We start from the raw sequence: 19,822 nt of genomic DNA, 5'->3' as shown, positions 1-19,822 counted from the left end.
GAAGGGTGAAGTACCATAATTTTCATAACAAAAGCTGCAATGTATGTTAAAGTACTCAATGGAAATAATTTGTTTGTGTTTTTCCCTGTGTGCATTTAGACTCCTGGTAAATATACAGTGGTGACTGATTATGAGAAAGGAGTTTCTGAAGAATTTACAGTGAAAAGTGGAGATCTAGTTCAACTGATTCGAGAAGGGGAGGATGGACTTTGGTATGCAAATTTGTGTTTGGAAACTTTTATACGCAGAACTGTGGTTGGAAGGCAGGTGTTTAGGGCAAAACTTTCAGAGGCATTAAATGAAGCTGTTTGACACTTTTTTTTTTTTTTTTTCCTTTTTTTAGGTATGTAAAGAATCTGAGCACTGGTAGAGAAGGTTGGATCCCAGCAAACAATCTGCTGATGCTCATAGGCAATTCAAAATCAGTTCAATCTTTAAGCAGTTCTGGTAGGCTATTCATAATAAATGAGATGATTGTCTATTTAAAGATACATATTGGTTTTTTTTTTAAAAAAAAGTGTTATGGAAAAAAATCAATTACTTTTTTTTGTTTTGTTTCTTTTTCTTTCCTTTCTCTTTCTTTTTCCCTTTCCCAGAATCAGGCACTGCTTCCAGCACTTTGAGCACATCATCAAGTTGCAGTGATAGCTGTAATGCCAGCAGCACCAGCTTCTCAGACATTAAGGGCTAACGTTAAATTTTCATCCCACCTCCAGGGAAGGTGGAAATCTGGAGTTTGTCATCTTGCGCAGAGTTCTGAACATTTGACTCTAATGGAGAACCCCTATTTTGTGTTGCTGACTCTGTATATTTTCATTGGTGATTTTTAGAGGTTCTCACAGAAGATCCCAATGAAAAGTGCATGGAATGTGAAGTTGTAAATAAAAGTTAAAAGATCTGAAATAAGGTCTTGTAGAGGCTTCTGCTCTGAAGTCTGAAGCTCCAGAGCTGCTAGCATCAAACACATTTACTCACAGATATGCAATCAGGTTTCATTTCATAACAGCCAGAATCCAAATGTAAGCAAACAAAATGTGTTCAGTGCTAATTCCTTATTGTAAATTAATAAATTAGCAATCACTGTACAGGATAGGTATAAGGAACATAAATCTAAGTTTACAATTTCTCCTCCCAAAAACCCTTTTCCAAGGATGTATCTGGGTCAATGCAGTGAATGGGACTCTTACAGCAACCAGGAAGTAAGCTTGGCCCAGCCATTTCTTTTGTTGTGGGCCTTCGGGAGGCTTTTTTTGCAGTAAAATACTTCCTAGAGCTTGTGATGCAGAAATGACCAATTCACTGACCACAACAGCATCAAAAGAAAACATCATTTTATCCTTTCCAACCTTTTTCTGTGTGCTGTGGGGTGGCTGTTTTCTGAGGCATTTTGACTTCACAACAAAATTCTTTACCAAGATCACTGTGTTTACACAGCCTTGGCAATTTAGTAGTATTTTTTTTCTTTATGCAAGTGCACGATGAAACAAACATTTGTATTCACTAAATAATTTCTTAATAATCTGCAATTGCATGGTTACCTTCAGCTCTATCAATTAGCATGTAGTTAGAGGCAAAGAAAACTATTGCAGTTGCACTGTGGGTCAAGAGCCTTCATTCAGACAAACCTCTGAGGGCTAGAAACCCAACATTTTTAGTCAATAGTGTCTTTTGCAGATTTAGGCAAAAAGACAAAACAATCACATAATTTTTCTATAAAAGGGGAGGACAGGATAAAAAAAATATTAGAGAAGAGTCAGATTTCTGCTATAGACAACTTTTTTTTTTTTTAAGGAAGACTAATGCTAAACTTGCCAATGTTGTAAATTTTCAGGTTGTCAGGTGTTCCTTGCACTTCATCCTTACAAATAGTACAGAAACTTGTACTTATAATGTATGGAATACTGTATTCATTCCTTGCCATCTTTCAAATATTTTTACTTATATGAAAATGTTTTAACCTGGTTCATGTATCATATTACTTAAAAATAATGTGGAAGAGCTTCATTTTTCAAAAGCACTAAGTAACAGTAAACTATGTCAACAAGAACTGCTGTTAATTATCAGATCCTCTGACTGAGCCCCAAAGTCTTTTTTTTTTATTCCAGAAATTGAGATTTTTAGAGGCTGCAGCTTAGAAAACTTAAAGGAGAAACCCTCTAAAGAATGATCTTACTCCTGAGTTGCAAAAGCAACCCTGTCCCAGACACAATCAAAATGTAGCTGACTGTGGTCAGTACAAACTGAAACACTTATATGTACACATATATATGCACGTGTGTGTGTGTATATATATGTGTGTGTGTAGATATGTATATGTGTGTAGATATAATGTATCAATGTAAAAGATGTATTTATAGTCTTCATGCTGCTGAATATGTCACTTCACAATTCAAAAATACTTAGGTTTCTTGCAATACTGCAATATAAAGACTGATCGGGGTTTTACTTCAGGCATCTTTTCCAACACAGAAATCCTCTGATCTTTTTTAATTATCCCATATAATACTGTGCTGGCCAGGAATGCTTAGTCTGCTATTTAATAATGAAATGGCAATGTGCAGAAATTCAGCTTGTCTTCTTTGTAAGTTATTTTGTAAATTATCTGTAAAATAATTTACTTATATATTGCTGTCACTGGTAGGATGAGACTGTCCTTTCATTTCTCACTACAGCTTCATTTCTGTTATTTCAATGATCTTACACACATCATTGCACTTTAATACAACCCATTTCACCATTTCCTTTTCTACTGCTGTTGTGAATTAGAATTTTGAAGTCAGAGGTCTCTATTGTAACTATGAAAATTTGAATAAATTTCAGCACTTCTTGCTGATGAATTCCTTCTATATAGACATGCTCTGTGTTTTATTTTGTCTCATGGTCTTAAAAACTTCTGATAGGGATAGTATAAAAACATAAATAGGTTGATGGATTTGAACCAACAAATCAGGTCTGTCTAGCTGTTGGAAGCCTAGAAAGTGTGGTGTTTGGCAGAGTCAGCGTGTTCAGATCCTTTGCCCACTCATTTTGGACAATCTCAGAAAAAAACTTTTACCCTTGTTGTCCTATCTCTCTCTCTTTTTTTTTTTTTTTTTTTGAACAGGGAATTAAAACATGTCCACAGATTGAAGATGAAAAATGTAAACTAATGCCAGATAATCAGACTGATTCCCTTCCCCTGCTCTTGAAAGACTGCATGCCTTTAGTATGCTTTCCAAAGCCAGCCCTGTATCCAATGGTTCCCCTTATGCACGCACTTCTCTTGGTCCTGTGGTCTTGGCGGGAGTTGAAGGTCTGTCTGGCAATGGCTGCAGCTGGGTGAGAAATGAGAAACTGAGTTCACACTTGCAGCATCTGAAGAGTGAAGTGTTTGCACGTTCATGGGTTAATGGCTTAAAGGACCATCATGCCTTGGTAGGAAGTGAATTTGCACATATCTAATAATACACTGAGGGAGATGAACAGTATCATTTCCCAGGTTGACTGCCGATTTACTTAACAGCTCTTACTCATTTAACTGGAGCTGTTGTTCTGCAATGCTGAAAGGCAAGCTGTATAAATGATGATGTTCTGCACCCACCTTACTGCAGGCTTGCTGAGGCAAAGGAGGCTCTGTTGCAAACTGGCCAGGCACCAGAGCAGCTGCTCATCGCCCCAGCCTAAGGCGAGAGACTGCAAGACTGGCGCGCTGGCAGAGTGCTGCAGGAAGAGGGGGTGTAACACACTGGCCAAAGATCACAAGGTGGAAAAGAGGGAGAATATAGAGCTGATGAGTTATTTTTTGAGGCAGGTGCATGGGACTGGTGACTGTAGTGGTGTGAGGCATACAGGGCATAAAAGGTGTTTTAATGAGGAAAAATGCTGCATGACAGTGATTGAAGTAGCTGCTGTGTAGCTGCCATCAGGCTCTTGTGAGCTGAGCAGCAAATTCCCCTCCCGCTTCCTCACTAGCACTAGCACCCTGGCAGACTTGCACTGACCAGCCCAAGGAAGTGGCTTGATCATCTCCCCTTCCCCAGGCAGTTTTCCACCGGAGCTGCTCGCAGGACTGGCCGGGACCGAGACCAGAACACGGCCCTGTGGCCGGACAGGCTCTTTAATGCCAGCGCTGTTCCTGTGAAGGACCACCCTCGAAAGGCAGCAGGGAAGCTGCAGGGGGTGTGCAGGGCAACGATATGTGTCATGGCAGGGGGGGTCTTCTGGAACCAGAGAAATGCTGGTACAGTTGCTTTGTCCTCCGGGCCCTCCCTTGGCTGCTCATGCTCTGCTGCATGTGGTTAGCTCAAAATATCAAGTCATACACAAACAGAAAAAAAAAAAACACCCCAAAATATTGATGGGCTGCAACCATTTTGCTAGCTCCAAGGGATATTCACAGTGACAGGTCCTCAGCCAAAGCTAAAGTCTTCTTTTTAATATCTTGGGGCAGTGTGGTATGGAGACAAAGCCGCAACAAAAAGAAGCATGGTGTATACGAAAAGCAGGCTACAAGACAAATGGGCAATATTTCCTTATCCAACGTAGCAGAAAGATCAGGCCTCTCAGGTTTTCTAATCAAGAGTCCAAGCCATGGCCAGAGTCCCAAAGCAGCCAGGGGAAAGGCAAACTGGGAGGAGCGCTCCCAGCATCTCTCTGGCTCAGAGCCCTTTGGACACAGGCCAGCATGCCCCATGGAAATTCAGTCCCTACAGCAACAAGAGACCTATATAAAAGAAAAGCTGAGGTATGACAATGTGCTTGCTTGGCTGCTTTGCAACTCGTTCAGAGCACCACTACCACTACCGGCAGCAGCCTACAGATGGTGGTAGAAAATCAAGGCTAAAGGTTTGTGTTTCCGTTCTGAAGGACTTAACCAAGATTAGCTGGTTTGGTGCTGAAATATTGTCTTTGGCAAATCAATTGAAGTGAATCGATGAATCATCTTTCAGGTTTTCATATGTATTCATTTCACATAAACTGACAAGGCAGCAAGGTCCTCACCTGCATTCAAAAGACTACATGTTTGCTGGTGGTAGTGTTGTGGCTGTGATGGTCTCAGGAAATAGTCAAGTAAAGGTCTGTAGTAGAGCTAGTACTTCTTATTACCAGCTAAATAGGTGGCATTAAACAGACAAACTTTGGAGCATACTACCTTTATTTTAAATGTATTTTGCTCTGCCTTTTCTATGTCTTTTGTTTCCTTTGTTATCTGGTTATCTTCAGATATTCTCTGGCAGCAAAAGAAGAGGAAGAAATAACCCACCTCAAGACTAAAAAATAGAAATGAACTTTTAAGCACTTATATTCAGAGATGGTCATGAAAATTTGCACAAAAATATCCTCTCCCCATCTTCTACTCTCACTTTGTGAGAATAATTGCTGAATAGGGATACAGAACTCAGTAAAACAGGCATGTGAAGTAGTTTTCTCCTAGAAATAAATATTTCTCTTTTGAAGTCTAAAAAGTAAATCATTTGTTTCAAAGTTTAGTGGCATAATATTGATATTTTTTTTATTAGTACCACAGAAATAGGAAATGATTGATTTCATCACAGGTTTGGTTTGCAAGCAAAGAAGGTGAGCTCTTCTTAATTAATTTGGTAAATGATTGATGGCAGGTTACTCTTGTTATTGGAGATTTAGGTTGAATTTTCCATTAATTCCTGAGGTGACTTCTTCCTAATGCTTTTTACCTAGACTCAGCCATGTCAGTCCACTCACGTGATCTCTTACAGTCTCTCTGAAATAGAACCCATTGAAAAATTTTTTAATTGTTACTGAGTACTGACCAGAAAAGTCACATTTAAATAACCAGTGACCTGGTAGATCAGATCAAGTTGCACTGTTCCCAGAAGCTTTCATACCTGTCTTATCTTCAGCCTAAAATATCAAACCAAAAATAGCAAAACTGTAAGTTTTTCTCTGGAAATGTTAGTATGAAACAAAACAAGAACAAAAACTAGTATGCTCAGAGACATCAACTCATCGTTTCTTCCAGGATAATGTTTCTGCTTTTAGACTTTTTTTTCATTTTGTTAACATTTTTGATGTTTATGTCTTTAATCTCAACTTGGAAATAAAGCAATTTTGACACATCCAAAAAGCATACACTACAAAGCACCCTAAATCGTATTTCCTGAACAGCTGTCCCCAGACTGATTCTAGTAGCACCCATGAACAGAAGGGGTGTTTGTTTGTTTTAATATATATTTACTTGTAGTCGGAGAGCGGATTATTTTTTCTTAGAATTGCTCAGAAAATATAAGTCAAGGCTGAAGCCTCCAGTATCAAGGAGATTCATAGCGCAGAATACCAAGATAATTCTCATGTACTACAGCAAGATCACACAAAGAAAATCAATGGGAGACTTAGGGATCCTCTGGGGAAGGAAAGCTTGGTCCTCTAGCTGGGGACTAAGACAAGAAGGAAGGTGAGATCTCCTTTAAGTAACACAGCTCTAACCAAAGAACTGGCCCTTTGAAGTTAGTAGGAAACAGCTTTGAGAAGAGAACTGTGAATATCAAGTTAGTTAATGTTACTATGAATGTAACTTAGAGAAGAGCTGAAGTCCCGGGATTGCTGAATTCCCAGTGACTCTCCTCATGGGCATGGGCATCTTTGTCATCCCTGATGGAATCTAATCACATGAATTTTTCTTGGAATAAAGACCGTCGCCATATGAACTGCACACTGACTGTTGTTGCCAGCACTTGGGCTTCTCTGTAGGCTCTGAAAATAATAAAAGTGTTTTCCTGTATTCCCAAGCAGCAAAAGCAAAATCTTTCAGGCTTAAGCAGTGCCAACAGAGGAAGAAAGACAGAGGGAAAATACTGTACCAGCCATAAAGGATGCACAGAACCTGCGAAATATGAAGAAAGAAGACACAAAAACGAAGCAGTGCCAATGTGTAGAGGTGCGTTGACACCACTGTGGAGTGGGCACCACCCCAGTCTCTCTGGCAGTGCACTGGGAGATATCCACCCAGCTATGGCCTTTTGGGGAGTCTGGTATGAAGATTTAGCCACTGATCTAAAAGTGGTATTGAAAAAGTGTTCCAGGTGATCCATAGTGATAAAGTCTAACTTTGAAGCTTTTTCTGCATGTACCATCATTTCTTGCAGGGCTGGTTAAAGGAGCAGCCTAAGAAGGAGTGGCAATAGGTACAAACCCAGGCTGGCCTCAGGTGTGAGAAGCACAGCCTTGTGCTCTGATTTGCGTGACCAGTAGGTAGAAGCTCATTCAAACAGGCAGAAGAGAGAGCTTTCCCCAAGAAGATCAGACAAAAAGAGAAGTTTTCAAGCAGCTCCGACAAACTTAGCTTAGATCTTTGTAAAATGAATATGTCCTTACTATTTTAAATTAACTGCTGTAGGTAAGGGAATATATCTTTAGCTTTTCAAGTGAACGTATCTTCAGTTTTTCCTTCTGCCCCAGTGCAGGTACATCTGCAGTCTCATTTTTTCTCCCTTCCTCTCTTTTGCCTAGACACCAAGCTCTTCCCTGCCTGGTGACAAGAGCCAGTGCACTCCCCACGGCGCTGCTCCCCCCCCCCCCCCCAAGTCTCCACATGCTCCTCTCCTTGTCTGCTCTTTCCTTCTCTTTAGCCACCAACCCACATTCCCAGCTAACAGAGAGGTCTTTCAGCCTGTTTTTCCTTCCTTCAGTGTTTTTCTCGCCTCTGACCACCACAGAGACTGGAGCTGGATGCAGAGAGGAACAAGGACCATGTCTGAAGGCTATGAGGTAAGGAGGCAATTCCCTAAAAGGAGAGGTGGGGACAGCTAGGGGCTGCTGTAGCTCCTTTCGTATTCCAGTAACCAGCTTCCTTCCTCTGCCCTGGGACAGGACCTGCCACCAGTCCCCGAAATCCCAGGAACAGAGCTGCTGGGAATGAGCCAGGCTGTGATCCAGAGAAGTGCCCGAATGCCCCCTCTTGGGAAACAGATTTCAAAGCAGGATGTCTAGCTGTGCGCACTGCCACTAAATAACAGGAACACAGGCAAAGAACGGCTGGGATCCTAGCTTTCCTAATCAATCATGACTTCTGCAGGAAATTAAGCTGAGCATTGGCCGCAAAGTAAAAAAAACAGCTGTTGCTTTTCTTTGCTCTAATGTTCGCGTGCAGAAATGACCCTCTTTCCTTTATGCTTGCAAAGGGGAGAATTGCCTGGAAAATATTCCAGCCCTTTAGGAATGCCTCACTTCTCATAGGCAAACATGCTCTTTACCTCTTTGCTATCTTAAGTAAATATTTACTTAAGAATGTTTTCAGCTCTCTGGTCTAATGCCATTAGTTGATTTCTGTTAAATCAGAGGACTGCTTAGTTTCCAGATAAAACACTGTCTGCAGACTGGCCCCTCAGACCCCTATCATTATTAATGAAATACAGTGTGAATTGGCTCAGCACCTCTTCTGGTGAACTGTGTGAACTGTAGCTGGTAGAACTTGTGCAGGCTGCGTGGGTCCTGCAATAAAAATAGAGCAAAACAGTGCTGGATATTTCTTGCTAGTTAATTAGTGTCTCCAAGTAAATTCAGCCAGTAGTTCAGAGTTTCAGCTGGTGACTGAGAAATGTGAAAAGACAGATGTCAACAGTTTAATTACTCTCCGAAGCAATGAAAGGCTATACCTTGTGTGCCAATTCAAACTAAATCTTAGTGTCTTCATTTCTCTGCTCTCTGCTTGCGTGGCTACATAGCCAAGTTAGTGCCATTCAGACAGATGCAGGGTCCTTGGCATTTATATTGCTCATCAAATATCATGTTAGATGGTAAATAAAGACCCGCGACAGAAGACTTTGTAATCAGCATAGCCATTGCACAGGTCAGGAGAGAATGCTTCAAAACCAAGCTGTTAGCTTGTGTGGAAAGGACTCATTGCAGGACTTTTGCATGTGCACTTCTCTCAGCTATTATCACTGCAATGGATCTTTTCCTGTTGCAATGACTTGCCAGCCCCTCCTCTAGTGCGAAGCATCTGAAGCTCAGCTCTTTGGCCAAATAGTCCTTGCTGAAATGTCAATACACTACTGGGACACTTGCAGGGGTCATCATGGTTTCCAGGCAGTGTGTGACTTCGTTTCTCTACTTTCCGCTCCTGATTCCTCTTTCTCTGGATGCAGGTATGTGATAGGATATGGCTCTGATTATGATTATTGGCAGTGGACCTCTCTTCCACTATTCAGGTGCAATTCTTATTGTGAGTTTTGAGCATTCTTCAGTAAAGAATATACATAAATGTTTGTCCTGCCTCTCGTTGTGTCTGTGAGTTAAAGGCTCTTCTTTGCTTTCAGTGATGGCATCCATGTGCTTATTTTGTCAGCTGGGGAAAATCACTTCTATGCTCATATGTGAATCTATTATCTCACTGCACAGACAGCAGGTAAACCATCAGCTGTCTACATACTAGATGAAAATAGGAATTTGGATTTATTGTTATTTCATGTTCACCTGTAGCATTTTTCAAAGCAGAGAATCAACAGTCTGTCATTCAGCTGATGAGAAACTAAGGGGGTGAAGATCCACTATGTTTCCACAGCAGTAGAATGAAGTGAGATGTTAGCTTTTCAGTAGCGTCAGTATGTGTCTGAAAATCACCTCCCAGATTAATAGAGGGGACCAAGTGCTTTAAGATTCCCAGTTAACCATTGACTGGGCCTCTTGAATTGCAGTGGACAAAGCTTAAAAAAAAAACACAGAAAAGCCTATAATGTTCCGGTCTAAATAAATGGACAACACAGAAATAGAGGTGGAAGGGTGTCACAAGCCATGCACATATGCAAATCCTTCTGTCAGGGTCCGTGCATGCACACTGATGCATATGTAATGTCCTTGTGGTATAAGGTCAATTACAACCCTTTAAAGAAAGCTATATTAAAAGCATACGACCTGACAAAAATCAACGACATTCTTACAATAGACAAATTCTTATGAAGCATCCTGTGACAAATTAGATGCACCACAAAATACTTTATTCCTTCAAGTAACTTTAAAATACAGGGAAAATTACTACTGTTTTGCATGTAATTCAGCAAATATTCTGATTAGAGACAAATGAGTAGAGACAAAGAACTCATCAGACTGGAGTAAATCCTCTCAGGGTTTTTTTTTGTGTGTATTTATGTGACGATAGATATGTGTCCACATCCACATGCACCCACAGTTTTTCTATCTTGTCCTTCAGAAACTACCTTTCAGGCAGGTAGGACGTAACTACCTCTCTTTCAGGGGTCACGTAGTGGAGAATGTCGTGGGGGAAAGGCAAGGGATATACATCATCCTTAATTCCCAAATCTACCCCCAATCCTAACTGAAATAGTTACAAGTGCTGAGACATAAACGTTTGTCACTAAGCTTCAGACTTGCCTAGTGACACGGAGGAACACACTGCAAAATTAATCACTTCAAGACTTGTGCAGTGTAGTGTAGTACATGGAGCAAAAATACACTGCAGCACTGGGACTTAGTGTTTATTATCCTGAATTATACCAGGAGGGTATAGTTGGTGATACAATTGTATCCTGAAGCTTAGGAAGAGGTCAGTGTGATGACGTAATGCTATCAGGTCTTTAAATACACATTTACGTTTGTTGGAAGCTGGAGTAGCTCTGTGAAGTGAGCTCTGATGACATCTGCCATCCAACTTGTGTTCCCAACGTCCTTTCGAAGCACAGCAGAGACTCACAGGGGTAAGACCCCTGTGGCTGTTGTCTACGGTGCTAGCAGAAGTTAGGAGCCTTATGCAGGCTCCACTAGGCAACACAGAGGGCATTGTCCAGCCTTTCTATGTATTGTGATGTAGTCTTTTTTTCAGAAGAAAGATAAAGATAACTCAAACTGTGGTCTACTAATGGCCTGGGAAATCCCTTCTGCAGGTCCAAAGAGTGAAAGGTTTGAGCTAAAACCAGTGATGAATGGAGCACTGGGGAATTAGGTTTGACAGTGGTACATCTGGCACCAAGTTACTTACTGTAGTGAGTACAGAAAAATCAGCTGTTGCCACATATGTCGGCACTAGATGAAGTGACATGTGCTGTTCAGCTGCTGGAATTGAAAGAAACTGTCCTGTCTATGTTTAGACCTATTATATAAAGTGTGACAATACTTTGTGTATTGCTGACATATAACACTTCTCTCCAGCTCTAGGCCCTGTAAAATCCATGTGCTGTCACTTTACCTGTGAGGCATGTCAGAGAAAGGAGGTGGTGACTCTGAAACATTGTGCAAATTTGCTCAGTATGTCTAATTCTAAAACTTGGCATAAAAAGCTTGGAAAGCAGAAAAGCTTTCAGAAAAAAACTTTCATGCTGTCCTTTCTTTCTGGAGAGCGAGGATGTATGGCAAACAGAACATGCCACTGTTTTTCAGTCTTTTTAAAGCAGGAAGAGGCAACCAGTGTTTTGCAAAGGCAAAGAAGGGCCAATAGCATCTTTGAAGAGATAAAACTGGGGTCGCTAGAGCGAGAATGCATGGAAGAAAAGTGTTCGTTTGAGGAAGCAAGAGAAATTTACCAAGACGATGAAAGGACAGTAAGTAACAGAGTGCTGGGTAAGCGCTTGCAGTCAGATGGACTTTACTTCAAAATTCCCCATTATTCGAGGATGTACTTATAAGTGTGCTTTGGCACTTGAAATCATGAAAGCAAAAATGCACTTTGTGTCCTGCTGTTTGGATCTTTGTCTTATATATCTAGGGGAACACACTGCAGCAGTGTGAGTTGGTGGAGGGTATACTGCATGGACCACATCAGGCAGTACCAGTTTGGGGGATGGTGGGAAAGGGGATTCTCTCTAAGTCATCTCCCTGCCCCCCCCATAACAATACCTTAAATACTTGTATTATGCAACATGTTTGTTTTCTAGAGAGCCCTAATTTCAGTCAAACTAACCTCAGCCATAGGGATGTTATTGATGGTAACCTATTTGTGTGTATTAGGTAGAATATTTTATGAACATCCTCTTTAATAAATTATAAAGGCAAAAGAGGCATCACTGTGGCTGCCTGTAACACATCCTCTGTTACAAGGACTGTAGGATTTAATCATCTGAATTATTTTTTATTTGATTAAATTTTGCATCTTTTTCTTCCAGACAGAATTCTGGCACATCTATTCTGGTATGAGAATTCCATATGTTATAAAAACGCTCCCACTGCTGCAATTCTTCATGTGATCTGGATTAACGCTGAATGTTTTTACAGACCCTAACCAGTGTGACTCCAATCCCTGTCAGAATGGCGGGACTTGTGATGACCAGTTTCAGGATTATGTTTGCCGTTGTCCCAAGAAATATGAGGGCAAAAATTGTGAAAAAGGTCAGCTATGGCATAGCTTAACAAAGTAAAAATGTCATTATTAATTCAAATGCAAGTCATTGGGATAAGCAGTAGCAAACATTATCACTCTGTATCATTCTAGCAACTGCAGCTACCATTAACAGTCTGCAGTGTTTTATGATGGATCTAACCAGCTGACAGTCAGGCACTGCAGAGCAGCAAAATAATTACGACCTTATGGGGATCTTGCAAAAAATTTGACTTTTGTGAACCATCTGAGAGAGAAGGAGGATTGCTTTTCCTACCCAAATAGGGTAGGAAGTTACTTGACCATGCTGCATAAGCCATCAAACAAAGCCAGAGGGGACAGACACAGTGTCTAACACAGTCAGTATAATTCTTTTCATTGATTTCAGTGGGCACTACATATTAACTGTTAAGTTGATGCTCTCAGAATATGGTGAGCCCAAACAAGGATTAGGCACCTGTCAACTCAAACCAGGCAGTCTCAGAACTCTGTCTGCTTATTACCTGCCATGTGCCACCCATAGCGTAAGCCAAGCCGCCATCTCTGCCCTTGTCTTTATCTTCTCACAGTCTCCTCATACTACTCAACTGCTCACATCTGACTTCTTTACTGCCTACTAATCTCCTAGGCATTTTTCATGCTCACCATCACTAGAACAGAATCTGTGAGTCTCCTCTCCTTTTACAAATAACGTCTGAAAAAAGTTACGCACATGTGTATCTCTGCTGCAAGGGCTACACCACGTTTTTCCCTTCTGTGTTTCCACTTCTGTCTCTTGGGTGGGAAGAACTCCTGGCAGTATATAAGTAATTACTATAAAGAATCCACACATATCCAGTCATTCAGGAAACTGAAGTGACAAAATTTGTGGGGGGGGGGGGAAGGGGGGGACGTGAGGGTTTTTTGACTTGTTTCACAGAAGAAAAGTTTTCTTATCATGTGATTTATTCAATGGTCTTCCCAGAGCATCCTTGTACCAAATAGCAAAATACAAAACAGTTATAATTTTTCCACAGTTATATATTAAAATGGTTACCATACAATTACAACACTCCTATCCTTTAGGAAGTATAGTAGGCTACTGCTGTAGCTCAGATATGACAAATGCAGGCTGATTTATTTTTAGGTGCATGTTTCTTATGCGTAGACTTTTTCTCCTTAATCCCTGGTGATCCAGTTCTATACAACTTTTTCCAAACAGAGTTAGCTTTTGATCCAGTCACTGTACACACATCACTGACATCTGATTTACTGACTTGCTTCTGTGTCAACATTTCAAGTTGTAATTGACTTGTGTCACCAAAATCCATATTCGGAAACATAAAGACTCTTTCTCTGAATTTAGCTGAGACTGACCAATGGAAGTGCGTTAACAAAAACGGTGGTTGTGAACAGTTCTGTACTGATGAGCTGTCTGAAAAACGAGTGTGCTTCTGTGCGGATGATTATGCTTTAGCAAGTGATGGCATGTCCTGCATTCCCCAAGGTATGATGCTACAAGCCAGGTACTAACTCTAACCTACCCCTAAAAGAAAAGTTTTCAATACCTACACATTAGGAGCTGCAAAGTGTAACGCTTAGGCATCAGCTGCCTTCCTTTTCTTCTAGGGCAGAGTCCAGAGCAGCAGGTTTGGGCTTCTGGTGTAAGTCAGACACCTCAAAAGAGCCAGTGGGAAATGTTGAGCTCGACTTGTGGGCTGAAGTGGGTTGGTGGGCAGGTTGTGCAGTGTCATCAGGGCCCTGTGCCGGGAACCCCTCTGTTTGCAAGGGGCCAGCAGCTCTTCTTTCAAAAAACTGAGCAGGACCCCCCATTTTTTACTGAAACCACGAAGTGGAAGAAGTACTTGGGGAAGAAGAAGAAGTACTTTCCCCAATTTTGGGGCATTAGGCTTGTGGCTAGAGCATGCACTCAGGAATTAAGAAACCTGGATTCAGTTCAGCCTGAGAGGATTCAAAGTAGGGTGACTGCATTCCAGGATGTCTTCTCAAGTGAGTGATCTGGTCCCCAGCTAATGATGCCTTTTGGACCCCATCCTTCATTGCCCCAGAAGCCCACTCCACTGGGACATGGGAAATTGAGTTTGACCATCCCACCCCTAGGACTGAGAAGCAAACTGAACCCCATCTCCTCTTTGGGCAATGCTCTTGCCACTGGTCTAGCAGAGAAGAGCTGAGCAGTGGAGAGAAGCACTGCAGCCAGGCTGTCTAAATAAAGCAGACCAGCAGGTGCTCAGGGATTTGGGGGTCAGGCTGGGAAGTTCCTAGTGAGCGGAGGGACTTTGGGCCTCCATATCCTCTGTTTGTTTTAGTGCAACCTCATTATGGTAAAATATTTTATGGGCAACATTGTTTTACTATTGGGTTGCCAATCAATGTGAATTTGTGAATATGGATTTTATTACTGTATTTATTTCAATATAGGCATCAAGAGAGGAAGAGTCCTATTAAAACGAAAGAAAATTAGTTACTCTTTTTTTTTTCTATTTGGTAGGACCAATAAACTGCTAACAGTTGATATTCCTCTAGACAGTATGGCTAGATATTTCTCTTACTCAGCTGACAAGGTAAATTTCAACTGGGACTTTTTTAGGGCAAGTTAATTATTTTTCCAATACATAAGCTGGCATCTGACTCTATTGCAGATGCCTACCTCAATTACTTCATTACTGGGAAAAAAGAGACCCCTGGGGATGTGAACATAATGGACAGAGCTGCAGGGAACATGTGTTCACATCTAAAGAACTAATTCTGAAGGGGTAACACCCCAGTACACACCTCAAAGGAGCACTCATGTGGAGAAGTGATAATGACAACCTAGCTCTCAACAACAACAATTTCATTAGAAAATAATTGTCTAGTAATGTGCTTATCCCCTATTAGCAGGTTCTGCAATACCATGTGATGGGGAACCTGCTTTTGTTAAAAGCTCAGAACAAAGAATTCAGTATTTCTCCAAGCTTTAAATCATATCTTCCCCTGCATATAAAGAGGAATAGGTATTTGTTGCTGCTTGCTTCTCGGGGACCAAAATCCCTGTATCACTGACTGTGTGTTTCAAGGAAACAAAACTGGGTAACTGTCAGACCCTTCACGATCCTTCTGTCAGGCAGACCCTCTTCTTCTTAAAAGGAAAACTCTGTGGGGTTAAGGATGTACTGAAAACACCAAGGCTTCCTCACCACTGTAAATCAGGTGCAGATTTGATCCTTAAGACTTGAGTCACTTATTGTCAACATTCATATGCATGCTCAAGCTAAAAAAGGACCTTAGACTGAGATATGCAATCTGCAAGACTCAAGAATGGACTGGACCTAAGCAATAGAGTTGCAGTCTGCCAGGAGACATACCAGAAGACACAGTGTCTACTCTTAGGAGATCTTTGGGTCCACCCGAACAAGGGATAGCAAGCTTAACATCTCATGCTCAAGCCTGTCTCTTACCCCAACAGGGGTACTGTGCACTCAGCACAACTGAGTTAAGTCAGCAGGGTCATTGAAAATATGTAGACTACAAGGCTTGACAGAGTCACCTCTGCTCTCAAGCTTGCTATCTTCCTCAGAGTGTTGACGTATATCTTTTAAACAGATATATTGTTTGCAAGATCCTATGATACATGAATATATGTCCATGACAATCTATGGGCCTGCATTCTCTTTGTAAAACCATTTTTGGCTGTTTCCAAACAAAAAGACTACTTACCTGCTGAGCTTTTTAAATTATTTGTGAGAAACCATGCTTTCAGACTAGAGACCAGTTTTTCAGCTAGCATAACTTTATTGAAGATGTTTAATAGGAATCAGTCTTACAAATGTTGCTGCGAATTCAGTGCAATAAAATTGTACTTGTTGCTATATTTTTCAGTGAAATATCCATGTGGAAAAATACCAGTGTTGGCAAAAAAAAATGCAACTGCAACTGCGGAAGGGAGAATAGTAGGTGGCTTCACCTGTCCTCCAGGTGAATGTCCATGGCAAGTGAGTCTTCAAGATTCTTTATTGCATTTTTTTTTCTTGTGCAACGATTATGTTAAATTCATTATTTTAAATCTATTATGTTAAAACCCATAAAAAGTGCCATGTCTGGACAGCCAAATTTCCTCTTCACCCATAGCCAGCAGACCCACTTGTTCCAATTATGCATCTTAGCCTTGTTCTGGAGTGTCTGCTTTCATAGGAGTGGAGTGGTAATTCAACCTCCTATATCTCCTGACCCCTTAGTCCTTAACCTTGCTGTCAACAAGAATTTTAGTTGCAGCTTGCAGGGGTATACTCTTGGCCATAATAGGAGGGGTCCATATTTTAAGATGGAGAAAATGTCAGTGGGAAGACCCCCCACTTCTAAGTTCCCCATACAATCAACACAGTACTTCAAACATATAGTTGCATAAAATGACAGAAAGAAGCAGCATAAAACCTGACACTACTGAAATTCGAGTCAAACACATTTGAGTAAGACATGACATAACTTTGTTTTGTGTTGGCAGGCCCTTATAATACAGAATCAGAAAGAGAAGTGTGGAGGTACGCTGCTTTCACCTGAGTGGGTGGTCACTGCAGCTCATTGTTTGGAAAATACTCCTGCTGAACAGCTTCAGGTGAGACTGGGTATGTATCTTCCCTTCCTCACATTTTCAAGCTTCCAGTTTAGTATTCATGTTCGATTACTGAGGGGTTACTACCAATTTACACCAGTTATTCCTACTGTGATTGTGGCTGGAGAGCTGGGCAGAGAGGAACCTCATGAAGTTCAACAAAGGCAAGTGCAGGTTCCTGCACCTACAGAGGAATAACCCCATGCACCAGTACAGGTTGGGGGTTGACCTGCTGGAAAGCAGCTCTGCGGAGAAGGACCTGGGAGTGCTGGTGGACACCAAGTTAAGCATGAGGCAGCAACGTGCCCTTGTGGCCAAGAAGGCCAATGGTATCCTGGGGTGCATTAGGCAGAGCATTGCCAGCAGGCTGAGGGAGGTGATCCTCCCCCTCTCCTCAGCCCTGGTGAGGCCGCATCTGGAGTACCGTGCCCAGTTCTGGGCTCCCCGGTACAAGAGAGACATGGAGCTACTGGAGAGAGTCCAGCGAAGGTCCACTAAGATGATTAAGGGAGTGGAGCATCTCTCCTATGAGGAAAGGCTGAGAGAGCTGGGCCTGTTCAGCATGGAGAATAGAAGGCTGAGAGGGATCTTATCAATGTGTATAAGTATCTGAAGGGAGGGTGTCAAGAGGATGGGGCCAGACTCTTTTCACTGGTGCCCAGTGACAGGACAAGAGGCAACAAACTGGAACACAGAAAGTTCTGTCTGAACATAAGGAAAAACTTCTTTACTGTGAGGGTGACTGAGCACTGGAACAGGTTGCCCAGGGAGGCTGTGGAGTCTCCATCCTTGGAGATATTCAAAAGCTGTTTGGACATGATCCTGTGCAACGGTGCTCTAGGTGACCCTGCTTGAGCAGGGGTGTTGGACTAGACAATCTCCAGAGGTCCCTTCCAACCTCAACCATTCTGTGCTTCTGTGATTCTGTGTAACAAGTCTGACAAACTAGATTAAAAGAAAAAAAAAGTGCAGATTTTGATATTAGAAGATGAGTGTCCTTTAGAAGTGTCAGACTAGAAAGCTCCTATTTCCAAAACTTCTGAGGAATCATGGACCTGACTGACATTATCTGGGATTAATCAATTTTCCAGGTGAACATGCAATAAATCATGATGAGAAAACTGAGCAAGAAAGAGGAGTTACCAGGACAATCATTCATGAAGGATATACTAACGGAGAAGTCAATAATGATATTGCCCTGCTGAGACTGGAAACACCCGTGAACCTCACTGATTATGTGGTACCAATATGTTTGCCTGAAAAACACTTGGCAGTGTATGACCTGCCCTCCATTAAGTTCTCCACGGTGAGCGGATGGGGACGTCTAATAGATGGAGGTGCTACCTCTGCTATTCTGATGAGAGTTTATTTGCCACGTGTGAAAACACAAGAATGTGAAAAGGAGACTGATTTAAATATTACAGAGAATATGTTCTGTGCAGGAGACCTGAGTGGCACTAAAGACTCTTGCAAGGGAGACAGTGGTGGACCTCATGCCACAAAGTACAAGAACACTTGGTATCTGACTGGGATTACCAGCTGGGGGAAGGGTTGTGCTGTTCAAGGCACCTATGGGGTTTATACAAGGGTGTCCAAATACATTGACTGGTTAAAGAAGCACATGGACTAATGATATTGATTCTAGATCGTGTTATTGCCCTTTAATCCCATCTGTAATATTTTCCTATGAAAGCATTCCCTGAATATCTTAAACACATGATACCCACACAGCTAATAATGATTTGAAACTAGCCTAATGCCTATCTGAATATATTAAATAACTTCTCTATTGGTATTGTTTGTAAATTTGCATGTCTTGTCAACGAGGCACAGAACAGCCATACTGAAAAAGACTCAGAGTCTCTTTCATTCTGTATCTATTTTCTGATAATGGACAGAGCTAGCTGCTGTGAAAGATTCTTGGTGACATATCAAGCATACCATGATCTTCCCTTCTGGTAATCACTGATGTAAGGATTTCCTGAGTGATACGTTGCATTACGTTGAATAGTCATGATGAAGCTATTCTCCGTAAATGTGTGCAATCTCTTTTGAATCCCTTTTATACTTCTGTTTTTCACACTTTCCAGTGACAATAGGTCCTGTAATAGAATTACACAATAGGAAAGGAAATAATAGAAAAGAATTGCTTTATCTTATGTTAAAGTAACCTTATCTTACAATTTCAGTGACAACAGGCAAATTTGAGAGGAACTGTAGAGACTCTCCAGCACACAAAAGCAGGGGAAAAGTTAATTTCACTTTTACAGATCTGCTCTGAAAGCTTCATTATAGTCTTCTTGCACCAAATATTATTGCAATAAGGTTACCTAGTGTAATACTAAACCCCAGATTTGTGCATGGTGAAGAATACTACTGATTTAACTTTGCCTTTGCCTCAATATTGTGCTACTTAATACAAAATGAGAACGAATGGAAAAGGAATGTTTGTTTAATTTGTTCTCCAGTATAAACTAACAGTCAAATTGTGCCCTTTGGCCTGGTGTCTAAAAAGAGAAGAGGATATTTGTCTGACCATCTGCAAAATACAGGCCAAAGACAATTCTCTAGAGCCTTAGTGTACAAATGGTAGAACTTGAGGAACTCTGAATTACTGCAGACTACACCATTAAAAATATATATTTCCTATTGTAAGTGTGAAAACTGCCAAAAAGTGAGGGAGATGATAGATAGTAGATAAAATTGATCATGAGATTAGAAAATAATTTAATCTAATGAAACCCTATGCTTTGGAATCATTCAATTCATGCTGAATATGAGCTCAATCACAAAAGCTTACCATTAAGTAGAAAATTTATGGTTGGCTGTACTCTATTATTAGGGGAAAACATTGTCATTATATGGTACATATACAAGATAAAACTGTGCATTATATAATCTGCATTACCAACATAGAAGAAGCAGTATATTATTCATATTAAGCACTTAAC

At 41.1% G+C, this 19,822-nt stretch overlaps 2 protein-coding genes across 3 annotated transcripts in view; both read left to right on the top strand.

The window, feature by feature from the left end:
- Positions 1-2,846, top strand: part of MCF2L (MCF.2 cell line derived transforming sequence like) — a 175,206-nt gene extending 172,360 nt beyond the window's left edge. Inside the window, exons 32-34 of the mRNA XM_067295710.1 lie at positions 100-212; positions 344-447; positions 597-2,846. Coding sequence (XP_067151811.1) covers positions 100-212; positions 344-447; positions 597-691 — 312 coding nt within the window. The 3' untranslated portion in view covers positions 692-2,846. The remainder of the gene's footprint in view (positions 1-99; positions 213-343; positions 448-596) is intronic.
- A 5,621-nt stretch (positions 2,847-8,467) lies between these two features.
- On the top strand, positions 8,468-18,634 carry F7 (coagulation factor VII). 2 transcript variants are annotated; one of them, XM_013954080.2, is made up of 8 exons: positions 8,468-9,101; positions 11,347-11,507; positions 12,069-12,093; positions 12,178-12,291; positions 13,626-13,766; positions 16,142-16,254; positions 16,764-16,884; positions 17,963-18,634. In XM_013954080.2, the coding sequence occupies exons 1-8, from the start codon at positions 9,032-9,034 to the stop codon at positions 18,499-18,501; spliced, it is 1,284 nt and encodes a 427-aa protein (XP_013809534.1). In that variant the 5' UTR covers positions 8,468-9,031; the 3' UTR covers positions 18,502-18,634. The 2 variants fall into 2 exon arrangements, with proteins under 2 accessions (XP_013809534.1, XP_013809535.1); XM_013954081.2 differs by lacking the exon at positions 13,626-13,766.
- Positions 18,635-19,822: the final 1,188 nt, after the last annotated feature.

The sequence above is a fragment of the Apteryx mantelli genome, chromosome 1 (assembly GCF_036417845.1).
Source record: "Apteryx mantelli isolate bAptMan1 chromosome 1, bAptMan1.hap1, whole genome shotgun sequence".
Classification (NCBI taxonomy): Eukaryota; Metazoa; Chordata; class Aves; order Apterygiformes; family Apterygidae; genus Apteryx; species Apteryx mantelli.
This window is presented reverse-complemented; position numbering and strand designations above follow the sequence as displayed.

What these genes read in the sequence shown, in the direction of transcription:
- F7 (XM_013954080.2), top strand. Translation starts at nt 9,032, where the DNA reads ATGGTTTCCAGGCAGTGTGTGACTTCGTTTCTCTACTTTCCGCTCCTG. An exon ending in TCCTCTTTCTCTGGATGCAG is followed by an intron (nt 9,102 to 11,346) that starts GTATGTGATAGG and finishes ACTGTTTTTCAG; the next exon opens with TCTTTTTAAAGCAGGAAGAG. An exon ending in ACCAAGACGATGAAAGGACA is followed by an intron (nt 11,508 to 12,068) that starts GTAAGTAACAGA and finishes TTTTTCTTCCAG; the next exon opens with ACAGAATTCTGGCACATCTA.